General features: G+C 38.8%; 1 protein-coding gene across 6 annotated transcripts in view; it reads left to right on the top strand.

Annotated features, from left to right (window-relative positions):
* The window catches only part of PLD1 (phospholipase D1), a 212,905-nt gene that overhangs the window by 181,939 nt on the left and 12,605 nt on the right, over nucleotides 1–18,361 (top strand). For all 6 annotated transcript variants that reach the window (XM_036850657.1, XM_036850658.1, XM_036850656.1 and 3 more), the window contains 2 exons: nucleotides 5,458–5,592; nucleotides 13,349–13,502. In XM_036850657.1, coding sequence (XP_036706552.1) covers nucleotides 5,458–5,592; nucleotides 13,349–13,502 — 289 coding nt within the window. The remainder of the gene's footprint in view (nucleotides 1–5,457; nucleotides 5,593–13,348; nucleotides 13,503–18,361) is intronic.

Genomic DNA, 18,361 nt, shown 5'->3' with positions numbered 1-18,361 from the left:
ATCATACGCAAATGCTCTACCATTTTATATAAGGGACTTGAGTAGGGCAGATTTTGTTATCCTTGGGGGTCCTGGAACCAATACCCTGCGGGTACTGAGGGACAACTGTACTGGCCAAAGTAATTTCTCGATTTGCTTTGTCGTCTTCTCACTAGAGTGTGTGATGGATCCATTCACCTCATTTGACAGGCCACACTTTAATTCATCAAAATGTCTGCTTTCTGGCTTGGAACCTTTGTTTTTCTTTTGTCCCTGTGACTGGTACTCACCCTTAGCTTTCTTCTTAAAGGCATTTTTCATAAAGAAATAAAGATTTTTTACCACTTCACAAGAGCTATTTTGGGGACTTCCCTGGTGGTGCAGTGGACAGAAATCCGCCTGCCAATGCAGGGGACGCGGGTTTGATCCCTGGTCCGGGAAGATCCCACATGCTGTGGAGCAACTAAACCCGTGCGCCACAACTACTGAGCCTGCACTCTAGAGCCCGCATGCCACAACTACTGAGCCCACATGCCACAACTACTGACGCCCACACGCCTAGAGCCCATGCTCCACAACAAGAGAAGCCACCTCAATGAGAAGCCCGCGCACAGCAATGAAGAGTAGTCCCCGCTCGCCACAACTGGAAAAAGCCCACGCACAGCAACAAAGACCCAACGCAGCCAAAAATAAATAAAATTAAATCTAAAACAAAACAAAACAAAAAATCCTTTTAAAAAAAGTTATTTTGTAGCAAGGGTGAATGGGAGTAGGTATGGACTGTGGGCTGTGAGGCTCGCCCACTAGTTGGAGTGTTGCTGAGACTCTCCAGACCTGCTGTGGAATGGCACAAATCTGTGCCTTAGGAAATTACAAGTTATTATGTCTTGAGCTTTCAGACTGCTAACAGCCAGTCAGTATCGTTAATCTTTAAAAAATATTTTTAAATAATTTCAAACTTATGGAAGAATTTCCAGAACTGCCATATACCCTTCATCCTGATTTCCCAAATGTTAATAATTTGCCTTCTTTACTTTATCATTCTCTCCAGATAGATAGATAGATAGACAGATAGACAGACAGACAGGTGGATGGGTTTTTTCCCTCTGAACCATTTGACAATAAGTTGCAGCCATGATGCTCATTTACTCCTAAATATATGTGTGTTTCTGAAAAAGCAGGACATTTTTAAAGCAGCTATAGTTCAATATAGAAATTAATGAAATTAACATTGATATAATACTATTATCTTGTTTGCAGACCTTACTGAAATTTTGCCAATTGTCTTACTAATTAAGGTCCTTTATAGCAAAAGGGGGGGAAATGTTTTGTGTGTGTGTGTGTGTGTGTGTGTGGGGCCCAGGCTTCAATCAACAACATGTGTTGTATGTATCTTTATTTTCCTTTAATCTGAAATAATCCCTCAATCTTTTTTTTTTTGGAGAATGGGGGGACTTTCATGATCTTGGTATGTTTGAAGAGTACGGTTATTTTTTGTAGAATAGCCCTCAGTTTCGGTATATCCATTGTTTCCTCGTGATTAGATTCAGGTTATGCGTTTTCAGCAGGAATATCACAGAAGTGATGTGCCCTTCATATACCATGTCAGGAGGAACATTGTGTTGATTTGCTCCATTACTGGTTATATTAACTTTGATCACTTAGGGAAGGTGGGATCTGCCAGGTTTCTCCACTATAAAATTACCATTTTTCCCTTTGTAATTAAATATTTTGTGGGAAAACACTTTGAGTCTATATAGTAAATATCCTGCTTCTTATCAAACATTCACCCACTGGTTTTAGCATATATTAGTGATTCTTCCTGGATCAATTATTGCACTATGATTCAGTTATTATTACTGTATTTCCAAATGTTGATTTTTTAGTTCCATTGCTTCTTCTATATTTATTACTTTCTTCTAAATTTCTTAGTTGCAATTCTACTCTAAGAAAGTTTTCCCTTCTTCCCCACTATGCATTTATTCATGTGTAGACCTATGGATTCTTATGTTATTCAGTGGGTAATAATTTTGATGATCAGCTTGCACAGGTTTGGCCAGTGAGGGCCTTTTTAAGCTTGCTTCTATGTGCTTTGGACATGTCCCCATCAGCCTTTTTTTCTTACTGGCACAAGAGTTCCAGACCCATCTTGTATATTCCCAGAACTAGCCCTGCAATCAACCATTTCTCCAAGAAACCTAGGTTCTTTTAGTGGAAATTGGCATTTAGAAACCAAATTCTGGGTGCTAAATATGATCATTACTACTGGGATATTACTGCTTTAGGCCTTTTGTATACACATTATCTATTATATATCTATCTGTCTGTTTATCTATCTATCTATCTACCTATCCATCTATCTACCTATCTATTATCTATCTGTCTCCATACTGATACTTATAATTCCAGTCCCATGCCACAGGATTCCTTCTATTATCTCTAATATATATACTTCCTCAATCTTAGAATACACGAAAATCTGTAGCCCATACTACTATGAAAAATAAATCTCACTAGAATTCAATATTTGTTTACAGTTCTTTTTGCCTTTAGCCTAAGAGTATATGCTCAAAAACCAGTGTTGAAAATTTACTTGGATTATGTTATTAATTTGAAATACAGTTAGGTTCATTGCTTTAATTTGTATTTCATTTTAGGCTCTTTTTTTTCCTCTGTCTTTCTTGATTAAGTGTGTGTTACAGACTTCCAATAGTCAGAATACAAAAGGCATGCTTAGATAAGTGTCACTCTGCTATACTTCCTTTCAGTTTCTTCCCCACCCATTTTTTCCACCCTATTCCACTCATCCCCTATTGGTAACCAATTTTTTCAGTTTCTAAGTTATTCTTGCTGCGTTTCTTTTTGTACAAATGAGCAGATACATGTATATTTTCTTATTTCTCCCAATCTCTTTCATAAGAATAGCATACCACGTATTTTCTTGTGCATTTGTTTTTTCATTTAACACTACATCCTGGAAATCACTCCGTAACAGTTCATAGAGATCTTCATTCCTTTTTAGCTCTGCATAGTCTCCCATGTATAGATTTGCCACAGTTGATTCAATCATTCTCCTCTGTATGAACATTTAGGTTGTTTTCAATATTTTTCAATTACAATTATGCAATTGATAACTTTGTGCATATATGTTCTTATTTTTTGGAAGTGTATATTTAGGATAAGTTTCTAGAGTGGGAATGCTAGGTCAGTAGGTAAACACATAGGTGGTTTTGTTAGATATTGCCAAATTCCCCTCCAAGTTTGTACCAATTTGCATTCTCACCACCAATGTAAGAGAGAGCTTGCTTCAACCCAGTCTCACCAATAGAATGTGTTATCTTACTTTTTTTTTTGGCCAATCTCATAGGTTAAAAAATGGTTTCTCACTGTGGTTTTAATTTGCATTTCTGTTATTATGAGTGAGAATGTATGTCTTTTCAAATGTATCTTTTCGTGTGTGTGAATTGTCTGTTCATGTCTTTTGCCTATTTTTCTGTCAAGACTTTGATCTTTTTCTCCCTTCAGTTATTGAGTTCTTTATATGTTCAGACTCAGTTCTTTGTCTGTAATATATACTGCAAATATGTTCTTCCTCTTTGTCATTTGTTTTTGCTTATTGTGTTTTGTGTCATGCAAATATGTTTTTTTTAATTTAGCCAACATTATTGATCTTTTCTTTTATTGGCTCTAGATACTTACAAGCCTTCCCTGCACTCAGGTTACCAGGAATTCACCCTGTTTTCTTCTAACACTTGTATGGTTTCATATGCTTACATTTTCATCTCTGATTTATTTGGAGTTCTTATGATTGCTGGGAGAAATGTATATAATTTTTATCTTTTTCAAATAGCTATGCAATTGTACTAGCACCTTTCATTTAAAAATTCTGTTCCTTTATGTAAAAAGCCCTTTTCCTAGAGATGCAGCCTTTATCATATGCAAAATTTCCATACCTACTTGGGTCTGTTTCTGGACTTCCTATTCCATTCACTGGTTTGGCTGTCTATTTATGTACCAGTTCTACACTGTTTTAATTATACAGACTTTATAGTATGTGTTAATATAAAATATGGGAAGGGTTATTTGTAAATGGAGGAACCTCTGTATATTACCTATGAACAAACTTCTTTCCAATATACTTAAATTTAATAGATACACTAACATCAGCAGTAAAATAGAAAACATCAGTAATACATGGAAACTTCAGTAAATGAAACATGAACTACCATTGGTTCTATTAGTATGCTTCAGATTCTCTTTTAAAAATTTATGTTCTCTTTCTATAAGAATCTAAGGTGGTTTGGTTCCACTCCATTTATTCTTAGTATCAGACTTTGCTTATCCAGGGCAATTGCTCTGTGGGAGAGGGACCATAAAATCTCATGACTAACACTCATGCCAGGGTAATGAATATGGGTTGGTTTGATATGGAATGCATTTCTTCTTATCACATAAATGACCCTCACATGATGAGAGGACAACATTTTTTTTTTTTATAACTATGTAATATCTTTCTTTTTTTTTTTTTTAATTTTATTTATTTATTTTTATTTATTTATGGCTGTGTTGGGTCTTAGTTTCTGTGCGAGGGCTTTCTCTAGTTGCGGCAATTGGGGGCCACTCTTCATCGCGGTGCGCGGGCCTTCTCACTATCGCGGCCTCTCTTGTTGCGGAGCACAGGCTCCAGACGCGCAGGCTCAGCAATTGTGGCTCACGGGCCTAGCTGCTCCACAGCATGTGGGATCCTCCCAGACCAGGGCTCGAACCCGTGTCCCCTGCATTGGCAGGCAGACTCTCAACCACTGCGCCACCAGGGAAGCCCCCAAGAGGACAACATTTTAAAGTACAAACCTAGTACTGCTTGCTCTGAAGAAAATTCTCCAAAGTCAAATGTACTTAGGATTCTTTCCTAATTGTAATGATTTAGAAGGAGGAGTGTTATTTAATTACCAACACTCTTACTTACCCAAAGTCTGCAAAATTTATCTGCTGCTTTGCGCTGGATATGTTGCAAAGTATGTGTACATCAGGTAGTTTGGGCTCACATCTTGCATCTGATTTAAACAGCGGCAGGTGTCAACCAAGACAGATGCAAATGTCACACTGAAATCTTGGGTTATCTACTGCAGCTATACTTTATCACTCTTCAGTAGTTGCTCACCAAATCATTAAAATAAAATGTTCATATTTGAATTTATCTTTGGATTACCTCGGCATAAGGAATTCTTAGAAATCACTTCAGTATGATATTTTAAAATTGTATCTCCATTCATATTAACAATATAAAACTCTTCAGAAAGCAAAAATAGATCCTAGATGTATTCTGAAATTATACACACACACACATACACACATATATTTTACAGTCTATTCTTAACCTGTTTATGTGGTATATTTGTTTTGAAAGACAGTAAAATATAAGGTGCCATGATTGAGCTTGGTCATATTAATTTTAGTGATTTCTTATTGAATTTACAGTCGGCAATCAGTGGATAAATTACATATCCTTCTGTGGTCTTAGAACACACGCAGAGCTTGAAGGAAACCTAGTCACTGAGCTTGTCTATGTCCACAGCAAGTTGCTAATTGCTGATGACAACACTGTTATTATTGGTAAGTACTTGGTCTCTAATTGTATTCCTTGTTAGTTGACTTAGCTCATGCAACAATCTTTCTTTTTATTCCTCTAAAGCTTCCTTTGCAGTTGAAAGGGACAGTCACACAGTTATCTAAAACATTTCTGAAGCAATCTTTTTTGCTTATGTCCTGTCTAATCCCTGCCTTTATCTATGAAGTAACAGAGGCACAGAACAATCAAATGGCCATCGTGTAAATTACAGTCTCCAGAGACAGCAATTTAACCCAGCAGTGCAATAAAAAGCCTGCTCTCATTAATTCTTTATTATTCCCTTGTTTTTATTTAGAATCCAAGTATCTAGATTTCTGGGCTTGGAAGGAGGAGATGTGGGGAGGGAAATGTGTCACAAATGAGTACCTCGTGGTAATTTGTACATGTGCGCATCACACCCACCTAACCATTTCCATAGATCCGAAGTTTTGCAAGAGTTAGGATCGGAAGGATATTAAAATATTGCTGCCTCTGTGCTTACCATTTTTTCCCTTGAGTCAATGTTTTGGATGTTATTAATCAGAGTGCAGAGCAGACCAGCTTTGTTGGGGGCGGGGGTGAGGTGGAAATTGTGTAGTAACGATACGATGTAGTCCTAGACTAAGGTCTGCAGTCTGTTCCTGCAGTCCTTGCCCCACTGACAGATTCGGGAGAGTTACTGGTTGTACATTCTACCCAGATTAGATCTTGACCAGAGGGGTGGGTTTGCAGCTTCATTCTTATACACACCTGAAAAGCTTCATTTTCCCATCATTGAATTGGTTTGCCTTCTAATATCATGTTACACAAACGCTGAAAGGCCAGGAGGAGAAATAGAGTATTAATAACCAGCCAGATAAATGAATTGACAAGGATGGGGGGATGTTACTTAGAGATATGCTGTGTCCCACTATTGGAAATTTCACTCATCCATTTTAAATAAAATGTAGTTTCTCAGCTTTAATAAGATACTTAACTATTCTTTAAGAAATTAAGTGTCATGGGGTGTTTTGAAAAATTTTGGCAGTAAATATGCCTTTTCCATGTCTATCCTCCACTGAGAAAAGAAAAAAAAAATCTCATACCTAGGAGTAATGAGACTGTCTTGTCTGGAAGATGATTTGAAAAGAAAAAGTAGTTCAGAAGCCAGAAAATGTATAGACCACAGTGTGGTGATACATATATATATGTGTGTACACATGCACACATTCTTTTAATACTTACTGGGCATTTAAGAAAAATATCTTGTGTCTTCAAGTTCTTGCTCAGTAGGGATCAAAGCTCTTTAAGGATTTATTTCCTCCCTTACTTCCCCCAATATACAAGTTTTCTCTTATTTCCCGCAAGCTGTTCTGGTCTTGCTCTTCAGAAGCCAATCTCAGAATATTTTTATAGTACATTTGGCAATGACAATAAGGAAAGGAAAAATATGATTTTGCTGAAATGAAAAAACAAACAAAGCCAGATAAAATTCAGTTGATCTCTTCAGCAAGATTTCAGAACTCTTGAAGTAAAAATTAACAGATGTAAATATTTTCCTTTTAAAGGTCATTTTGACCTTCAGCCTGCTTTACTTTACATCAAGTATAAATGCAAAGTAGTTTTCAGTATCTGAGCTAACAGTTAAACAGATCTGTAGAGTTTTTTAGTTGACTTATTTTCTTGAAAGGTCTCTGACCCCTCAAAGGCTACAGTTTATTTAGGCTAGCGATAACTGATCCATTTTGCACATTGTTCTTATTGACTTTATTGAAACTGAAGATGTGGCCTTGGGAGTATGATGAGGTCTCACTTGCTAGTCTTTAGAGGCTGCACTTCTTTTTCTCCTTCCCCAAGGGCAGAACACATTTCCCCCGTGGAAAATCCACAGGTACTTTTGTTCTTTTTATCTCAGTGGAAACTCTATGAGAAGCAGGCTTGTTATTGCTGCTGTCAGATATCTGGCCTGTTTTCATAACACAGACAGAGAACAATGTTTAAAATTCTCAAAGAGGAACTTGAGAAGTTAGGTTGACAATATTTTACAGGTGTTAAGCAAGTAGTTGAGAGCTTAAAAGGAATTAAAGTAACCTGTGATTAAATTTTCTAACATGGCAGACTTATGCCAGAATTATTGAATAATTGACGTAAGAAAAATGACTAATGGTTTTTCCTCATTTTTTTCCCTCACAAGGAAATACTTGGTTTCTCCCCTTGAGATCTCTTGTGTGTGTACCTTTAATTATCTCTTACCCCCGGTGGCCCTGTTGGTCCTGAAATCTGTGACCAAGTACAGTTTTCTAATTCATCTTACTGGCACTTAACAGAACTAACATTTATTTGCTTTCCTAAACAAAACAAGACTATCCTTAAATAGAATTTGAGTCTATCCTGTTGACTAAATGAAACGATTTTTTTTAGTATTCACTAATCCATTGCACAACACAATAGGGAGGTACAAAACATGATCACACAGTGCCACTGCCTTACACAGCTCATGGGCTACAGGGGAGGCAGATATTCTTTCCACTAAACACCGGAAACATCGGGATGGATATTGATAAACTGGCGCAAGAAGGTCTAGAGATGGTCAGCAAAGGTGGGTATGTGGGAACCTATGGAGAGAGAATGGATGTCAGTGCTTAAGGGGCAGGCTTGAGAGCAGCTGTTGAGAGTCTGTAGTTGAAAGGCCACCCCAGTAAAGAGCGAGTCACGTGGGTCTCAACCCTGGCTGCCTTAGGATTGCCTGGTGGCTTTTTTTTTGGTGGACTATCCTTTTTTTAATTAAGGTATTATATATAGTAAATTGCACAGACCTTAAGTGTACAGCTTAATGAATATTCACATATGTTTACATTCATGTAACCACCACCCAGAACAAGATACAGACTATTTCCATCACTCTGACAGGTGTCCTCCTGTCTCCACTCAGTCAATCAGCCCCTAGAATGTTTTCACTGTCACCACAGAACAATTTTTTTTTTAATTTTATTTATTTGTTTATGGCTGTGTTGGGTCTTCGTTTCTGTGCGAGGGCTTTCTCTAGTTGTGGCGAGCGGGGGCCACTCTTCATCGCGGTGCGCGGGCCTCTCACTATCGCGGCCTCTCTTGTTGCGGAGCACAGGCTCCAGACGCGCAGGCTCAATAGTTGTGGCTCACGGGCCCAGTTGCTCCGCGGCATGTGGGATCCTCCCAGACCAGGGCTCAAACCCGTGTCCCCTGCATTGGCAGGCAGACTCTCAACCACTGCGCCACCAGGGAAGCCCGCACAGAACAATTTTGAACACAGATGAGTTTCAGTTCAGATAAATGAAACTATCATTTAGGGGGAAGATTATTCATGTCTGCAATTTACTTTCAAATAGATTCCCCCACCCCCGAAGATGGATTAATTGATAGATAAAGGGATGGAGTGGTATTAGGGGAAAATATTAATGCCTGGTTCCTACTTCCAGAAATTCTGACTCATTGGTCTGGTTTGAGACCCAGGCATCAAGGTTTTTTTGCTTTTTGTCTTTGCTTTGGCACCAATATCTTGCGAAAGCTTCCTGGGTGATGCTGCCGTGTAGTCAGGCTGAGAACCCCCAAACTGGAGGCACAGGGAACACAAGTGGGTAGAAAGTACTGAGTAGCCCACTGAGGCTCAATTGAAGAGTCAGTTTTCCTTTAAAACAAATAAGCTAAAACAGAGTAGAGTTTGTGTGTTAGTTGTCTATTACTGCTGTAACAAATGACCACAAACTTACTGGCTTAAATCAGCACAAATTTATTATCTAACCATTCTATAGGTTAGAAGTTCAACATGGGTCTCACTGGGCTAAAATCAGGGTATCAGCAGGGCTGTGTTCCCTTCTGGAGGCTCTCAAGGTGAATCCATTTCCTTGCCTTTTCCAGCTTCTCCAGGCTGCCCACATTCCTTGGTTCATGGCTCCCTTCTTCCATCTTTGAAGGCAGCAATGTTAGATCTCTCTGAAAGTTCTCAAAGTGTCAACCCATTCTTCTGTAACCACATCTCTCTCTGAATCCCGTTTACTTTTAAAGACTCTTGTGATTATACTGGGCCCACCTGAATAATCCAGGATAATCTCCTTATTTTTAAGGTCAGCTGATTAGCACCCTTAATTCCACCTCCACCTGCAGCCTTAATTCCCCTTTGCCATGTAATATAACATATTCACAGGCTTTGGGAATTAGGCCATAGTCATCTTTGGGAGCCATTATTCTGCCTACCACAGAAGAATTCACAATGTCTGAAACAGGACATTTGAAAAAAGCAAAACCACAGAGGAAATGACAGATAAATCCAACTGCATTAAAAATCAGAACTTTATTCATTAAAAGATGCTATAAATAGAATAAAAAGATAAACCACAAACTGAAAAAAAGGTATTTGCAATACAGTTAATATTCAAAACATATAAAGAACTCCTTAAATCAATAAGGAAAGACAGTATCCGAAGAAAGATGGGCAAAGGAATTGTATAGGAACGTCCCCAAAGAGGACATACCTGAGGCCCATAAGTATATGAAACATGTTCATCCTCATTAATATAATAATGAGACAAAGAACAGGTTTTCAAAATACCAATTGGCAAAAATTAAAAATTGGACAATCCAAGTATTGACAACACTGAGGAACCCCGGGGATTCCACTCTTGCATACAGAGCCCAGGTAAACTCCCACATGTGTACGCCAGGAAACATACATAGCTATGCAGAACATAATTGTGTATTACAGCAAAACTCTGGAAACAACCCAAATATCCATCAACAGTAGAATGGAAAAATAAGTTTGGGAGTGCTCATTCAAGGAAAATAATGCATTACAATTATGCACAGATAAATCCCAAAGACATGATTTTGAATGAAAGAAGCAAATCTCCAAAGATTATCTTCTATATGATTCCACTTATACAAATTAAAAATAAGCCAAAAGTAAACCTTTTTTGTTTAGGAAAACATCATCAGAGCATGATGAACACAAAATTCTATACAAATTCTCTCTTAGGAAGGGAAGGTCTTTCATGGGAAGACAGCTGAGGGCTTCTGGGATGTGGTAATGTTCTGTTTTTCAGCTTGGATGATAAATTCAGTGATTTTCTAGAATTATTACCTAAGTTGGACTTATAAGTTTTCATATACTGTTTTCTATTTTGCTATATTACATACTGTTTAAAAAGTTCCTAATAGCGGACTTAGAAAAGGTCATTTTCCAAAAATTATCAAGGCAATGTCCTAATAAACCAAGGGATTGCAGTTACCATAAAAAGTAGTACATGAATACAGAGCATATTTCTTGTAAACAGTTAAAACTCTAAGGACTCATAGAGAGTAACAGGTCAAAATTCCACTTACTGTCTCCCTCTCTCTGCCAGAAGGTACTCACCACTCTTACCCTTCAGTGTGCATCTTTCTAGAGGTCACTTGCCCTCTCTTCTTCCTAGTATGTTCTATAGAAATGGGGTAATACTATGCCTGCTGTTCTGAATTTGATTTTCAGAATATGGGAATGTTTAACAACAAGAAGGGAGGTAACATTTACATCCATCGATATCTCATTTTCGGTATCTCATTTATTCATCTGAAATTTTCTCTTCCCTTTCTTCACATTCCTATTAAGTAGTAGCCAACTCACTTATCCAGCGTGGTTGAGAGTCAGTGCTCTGGGAAACTCCAGATGGGCCCTGGAAGTACAAGAACCACACCCTCTAAGAATTCCAGCTCAGAATGCCAGGAATGCATTCCTCCCCTGGCGATGGGAGGGAATCTGAGAGGACTGGTGTGAAAGTGTGTGTGTGTGTGTGTGTGTGTGTGTGTGTGTGGTTTTCCAGGGGGCTCACATCCCCAGTCTCCCTGATGGTGAAGAGCAACTATGTCCTGCCAATTCGGCAGCCCCGGCCCGAGAGTGGCCTCTGCTGGGGCCCTGTGGTAGTGATGTCCCAAAGCAGCACTGTGGAGTCCTTATTCCTTGCCCCTGACAGTTGATTCACCCAGAGAGGAGGCTTCTTTGATACAAACGCTACATGCCAGCAAGTCTTCCCTTCCTATGGCAGTGTTCTCTAGTGCAGATATTCTCGAGGTAACAAGTATCTGATAATAATGCCAGTAATAATTAGCATTTGTGGGGCAGTTTATAGATCGGTAAGTGCTTTCACATGGTCTTACTTCATTTTTACAACAACCCTACAAGGTCTGTATTATGATCTCGATTTATAAAAGATCAAATTAAAGCTGAGAAAGATTAAATGACTTTGCCCAAATTAATGCTGGGCCACATGTTAAGCCCAAAGACATGGCTGCAAATTTTATAGTGTAATTAAAATGTAAGTGTATGTATAAAGGTTGATATGTTGCTGACAAAACAGTGTTGCGAAGGTGGGTCCCACCTTACCGCGCTCTAATAGTGCTCCCAACTTTCTGTGAGGTGCTCCATCCTTTCTGTCACCCAGAGTCCCTATGGGACACCATTCCCATCCACAGTTATCATAGAGTTGTGTATTAACTATGTGACCATATTGTAGCAAATGGCAGTAAAGACTCTTCAGGAAGAGCCAGCTTCCTCTCATGTCCAACATCCCACCGTCTGGGCTCTGGGTAGGGCTGCTAACACCTTACACCCTGATGGTCCCCATCACATTCGGTAGCCCGAGCTTGTGTTCAACCTAACTCTTCTGCTCCTTGTCTGCAGAAGCAGTGGAGTGTGGGACTAGGGCAAGAGGAGCAAGAAGCAAAAAGAGTCAGTCAGGCCCCTTTTGTAGTTTGTAGGACACCTCAAGGATTCAAAAGTGTGGATCCACGATGATTAATGCAGAAAATGTAGCAAGGTTTTTGAATACACAGCAGAGGAGCGCAGGAAGTGCAGGTTGAACTAATATTCAAATACTTGCCCTTCACATGTGAAAGTCAGCATTCTCAGCTCGTTTGGATTTAAAAATAGAATGGAGGGAAGTTGATACAGAAGCTGTTGGCATGCCACGCAAGTGAGGCAAGAGAATGAAAACCCAAAGCCACTAATGATAATCTGTATTTGGGAGTGGACTATATTGCTTGTGAAGGTCCTCTTGTGTTTTGACATTTATAATTATGTGACCATGAGTTAAAGTCTACAGAGTTTGATTCCTAAGTATGAAACCTTACTGCACTGAGCTGGTAAGTGTTCTTGTTTCTTTGTGTGCTTAATGACTATATCAGTTAGAATCCTTTGAGCCACAAGATAGAAAATTCAGCTAGAAGTATGTGAAACAATAAGGGAAATGTATTACTTCACATAACAGAAAATAAGAAGGTTCTAGGGTTGGCCAGCTCAGTGACTTAAAGACCCAGAGTCTTTCTCCTTTCTGCTCTGCCATCTTCAACTTGTCTGTTTGTCCCTTGGTTGGTGGCTGCAGCAGCTCCCACGATCATGTCCTCATGCAACCCTTCAAGCCAGAGTATCCAAAGACTGGAAGTGACACCATCTTGTTCTTGTGTCTATTTATAAGAAAGAGAAAAACTTTCTCAGAAGCCCCTGGCAGATTTGCCTTATGTTGCATTGACTAGAACCATAACAAGTGCCCATTTCTAAGCTAATCACTGGCAAAAACAATGAAATGACCATGACTGGCCTTAGACTGATCAAGATTTACCCCTGGGTTAGGGAGCGCCCTGCCTTCCTAGAGCACAGCATCTCTTGATACCTGAACAAAATTAGGGGTATTTTAGCAAGGAAGAATTGAGTCTGGAGGGCAAATGAGTGTCTGCCAGGACGAGAAAATTGTTCAGTTTCACTGTTTCTCCTTATAGGCTCTGCCAACATAAACGACCGAAGCATGTTGGGAAAACGGGACAGTGAAATGGCTGTCATTGTGCAGGACACGGAGACGGTCCCTTCAGTAATGGATGGAAAAGAGTACCAAGCTGGCCACTTCGCCCTAGGACTTCGGCTGCAGTGCTTTCGGTGGGTCTCGGGAGCTGGGTCTCCCTCACATAATCCCGCTGCAGTGGGCAATGGAACCCAGCCCAGCCTCTGGCCCTTAGCGCACATGCCATCTCCAGGTTCTTCTTTGTCCAACACAGCGTGAACCACAGCAGTCGTATACAAAATGGCTCTGTGGGGGGCATAAAAATTTCCTGTTTGAACAGCTTTTATTATTTTTATGTGTAATGGAGAAAACTAGCATTTTAAATCTATTAATTGATTTAGGACCAGGTCAAACCATATAGTGTCTATTTAAGTTTTTTAATAGTGAGTCCATTTTTAGAAATCGAAATAGTTCCAGTGATACAAGGATATGATAAAAATTACTAAAGGAGAAAGCTAGCGACTCCTGGTGTTAAATTAAATGTGGAAACTTCATTTCTCAGATTTAAGATGACTCCAGACATGGAAGATTCCTGATCTTCTGCAAGAAGATGTGAATTTTTTTTTTTTTTTTAACTGATAAGAGTGTGTGACTTGCTAATATGTATGTTTTTTTTTTTTTTTTTTTCACACACACACACTGTATTTTATTTTTATAAGAGATAAATAGACTGACACCAAGCATTGTACATGGATGACCACAACAAAAGCAACAATGATTGCAATTACCAAACATGAAACACACTCATACTATGTCATAATATTGACATTCAGTCCAGTAATCCTCCACTGTAACAGCTCCTTTACTTTGCAGTGAAAATTGATTTGTATATTCTTTGCCTCTGAGTCCTTGTGGGATTTTTTTTTTTTTTAAATTCAGACAGAAAGTCACAAAAATTATACTCATCCTCATCAGTTCACTCAGTCCCATGTAATTCATTTTTTTTTTCATCTTGATATTTTGTTAGCACTTTTATGAGTTCATCAGTTTTTCATTAGAGTTCTGAAAATGCTTATTCATTCAGTTCAGCAGTACAGTCAGTTACCAGAAACCTGTACTTGTCAGAGTCTTTTCCATGAATTTCTTGAAGATGAAACCCTTTTATAGGAACATATTTGCAAAATCATCAGAGTACACCCAGAACTGTCTGTAAATGACAAAAGACTTAAAAATGACCACGGTTAAAGATTTGATGAGAGTAGAAGATGTGAATTTTAAACAAACCTGTGGTCCAACAGAGAGAGCACTGGGCTAAGTGGCAGGGGTTGTGTGTCCCTACATGAGTCCTTCATTCAGTTAAGTGTTACTGAGAACTTTCCTGGGCGGGGCTCTCACTGGCCCCGCCCCAGCCCCTGTAGTCCAGTCTCAGTTGTCAGAGTGATCCTTCGAGAACCTAACTCAGGTCCTATCACTCCTCTGTTCAACCAATCCTCAATGCCTTCTTATCTCTCTTTTTTTTTAAAATGGCTTCTTACCTATCTCCTGTCCCTCTCCCCCGGCCCACTGAAGACACACTGAGCTCCCCACTGTCTGTGGAACACACCCTGACCACTCTCCCACCTGTAGGCTTTTGCAGGAAGTCCACAATTATAAGATTCTAGAACTATATTGGCCAGGATGGGATTTCAGTGTGGCCGCTCTGGTGAGACAGAGCCAAGTGTCCCCGATTAAGGGTGGTATTTTAAGCTATTTGATGAAAGGCACTGCACAGATACTGTGGTGGTGCTGTTGTTTTAACCCTTCCAGTGTTAATGGTCGCTTCTGAAAACTGGCTCACTTGCAAATGGGCACAAACCCAGCACTTCCCTCCTGCAAATGCTGGCGGCCCTTACCTCCTACCTCACTCCAGACTCTGGCTTTTGAGAACCAAGTTTCAGTTCCGGAGACGTTCCTTCTGCTTCCTCTGCCCCAGGAGCTCAGCAAATCCATCCCTCAAAATTTGACTGTCAGACCTTCTCACAGTTTTTATTGCTGTATTTATCGCCTTTGTTACGAATTGTTTTGTCAGTAAGGTTTTTTGTTTTTTTTTACAGGTGAATTAAATTTCTTTTATTTTGTTATTATTGTTTAATTTTTTAATTGTTTTTGTATATTTATCTTAATTTTAAAAACTCTTACTTATGTTCATGTTCAGCTCAGTTCATAGATCTTTTTTTGGAAAGGCCTTTATCTAGTGTACCAGTCATAACTGACCATTCTGTCTTCTTTAAAAGTTGCTCTATAGGGCTAAAACCAAACTCATCATGGGGCCAGTCTATAATTTCTGTGAGTGTCACTAAATTCATGGATCCTTGGTGATAGAGAAAAAAAACCTCAGAAATGTAGCTGATTTGCTGCACTAGGCTTAAAGTCAGTTCAGCTGCCATAATTCATTCATTTATTCTACAAATATTTATTGAACTTATACTATTTGTCTGGCATTGTGCTGGGCACCAGGGAGACAGGCTGGGACCTGGGACCCTTTGCTGCAGCGCTGCAGTGCTTGCACCTGGACACACCTCTCCTCCAGCAACAAAATACAAAGAAACTGTCTGGGACTAAAAATAATTGCATGCCTGCAGTTAGGGTAAATTCTGGACCCAAAAGATACAAAAAGACCAAAAAACCCAACTGCCACTTTTGAAGAGCCTGGAGCAAAAGCAGGGGGTGGGGAGCAAAAGCAGGGTACCGCAGATGCCCCCGCAACACACCACCACCTAAGGGGTGGGCAAAACACCTAAGCCACCCCTCTGGCCCGATCCCTGGACACACCCCTACCCCCACCCCATATAAGGAACAAGCTCCCCCCCCTCAGGGAGCCAACAAGCAAGGGAACCTGTTGTTTGTTCTCACTGCCCACTGCTGCAGCAGGGGCCCCAATAAAACCTTGCCTGAATTTCTTGCCTGGACTCTGATCAACTTCTACTGATTAAGGAGGCCAAGAACCCTGGTTGGTAACGCCAGGAATATAGAGCAGAAAATAGAGTCTTTCACAAGTTGGGGAAAAAAGGACAGGAAAATCTTTGGCCCAAGACTGACAATCACAAAGGGCTTCAAATTAGCCTTTTATCCTTATTTACACATGAAGTTATAAATGTAGTCATTAAAAAACAAACAAACAACTCTTTTGACATATAATTCACATACTATAAAATTCACTTTTTTAAAGGATACAAGTCAGTGGTTTTTAGTGTATTCACAGAGTTGGGCAACCATCACCACAGTCTAATTTCAGAATATTTTATCACCCCTAAAAGAAACCCTATATCCATTGATCTTGCATCCTACAATCTTCAACTCATTTATTTTTTTGTGGCTACCTTAGCATTTTCTATATACAAGATCATGTTATCTGCAAATAGTTCTACTTCCTTTTCAATCTGAATATCTTTTATTTCTTTTTCCTGTCTACCCGCTCTGGCTAGAACTTCCAGCACAATGGTGAACAGAAGTGTTGAGAATGACCAACTTTCTCTTATTCTTGATCTTAGAGGGAAAGCTTTTAGTTGTCTTTCACCATTAAGTATAATGTTAGCTACGGGGTTTTTTATAGATGCACTTTACCAGGCTGAGGAAGTTCTATTTCTAGTTTGTTGAGTGTTTTTATCATGGACTTGTCAAATTTTTTTTTCTGCATCTACTGAGATGGTCGTGTGGTTTGTCCTAAATACAGTCATTTTCATATTACAAAATGAATTTGTTAAGGTAAATATTTTAAATATACCAAAATTATTAGAATTCTGCTTTGGATTTCAATCATTTTTAATACATGAAGAACTTAAAAAATGGAAGAGATCAAGCTCTCTCTCTGGATCTTCCAGAGACCCTGGATTCAAAGACTATTCCTGCCCTCACAGAGTTTACAGCTATGTAAATAATGCGTTAACCGCTGTAATGGAGGTCAGTAAGGTTTCTGTTTTTGTTTTATTTTAGACCATTGATATTTTAATTGGCTTCTAATGTTAATTTGTTTTGTTTAGCAGGGGAGAGTTTAAGATTAGCAACCCACTGTTAATCAACCCACTGATTGCCTACTGCAGCTCATATAAGGAAACAAATATTTCCTCCTGTAAGCTAGAAATAAATGTCACACCTTTTCAGTTCCATGAGAACTTAAGTATTCTCTTTAAAGGTGTAGCCTCCTTTATAACTTTCTAAATGTATAATAATTATAGAGGGGGAGGGTTCTGATACAACATATTTTTCATTGTAGAAAATTTGGCAAACAGAAAAGCAATAAGGAAATTAAATTTATCTGTAATCCCACCACCCAGTGCCAACAATTTTAACATTTGATATATGTCATTCCACTTTTTTTCTATACATAACTATTCACTACTGTATTTCTTTTTTTAAACATAATTAGGATCTTGCAGTTCTACAGAGTCCTTTATTATTTAAATAATATTACACATACTTTTCCATGTCATTGCGTTCTTCTATAACATTTAATGGCTGCATTGTATTACATTGTTTGAGCCCGCCGTAATTCCTTTAACCAAAACCTCATTGACGGGCAGATTTTTTGCTGATATAAAAAAGTGGGTATGATTGTAGATAGTATCTTGCTTACCTTCTTAGTTGTTTCCTTAACTAAATCCTAACTATAGGATTTCTAGCCAAAAAGTATGCAATTTCCTTTGCCCTCTGAGTTCTATTATTATCTTTGCCGATTTGTTGGGTTTCAAATGGAATTTCATTATTTTAATTTGCAATTTGAGGGTTTAAAAATGTATCCATTAGCCATTTGTAATTGTTCTTTTGCAAATTGTCTAGACTATTCATGTCCTTTGCCCGTTTTGTTGGAATGTTTCACTTTCTTTTAATGATTTGTCAGTAATTTAAGTACATAAAAGCCTAATTTCTTTCTCCCATTTGTTGCAAAGCTGATTTGCGAATTGCCTTTTAATCATATTTAGAGTATTTGGGGGAACCATCAATTCTTATTAATCAAATCTGTCAGTTTTTTTCTTTT

Source organism: Balaenoptera musculus, chromosome 4 (assembly GCF_009873245.2).
Source record: "Balaenoptera musculus isolate JJ_BM4_2016_0621 chromosome 4, mBalMus1.pri.v3, whole genome shotgun sequence".
NCBI classification, from domain to species: domain Eukaryota; kingdom Metazoa; phylum Chordata; class Mammalia; order Artiodactyla; family Balaenopteridae; genus Balaenoptera; species Balaenoptera musculus.
The sequence above is the reverse complement of the archived record's forward strand: the minus strand, read 5'-3'. Positions and strand labels throughout refer to the sequence as shown.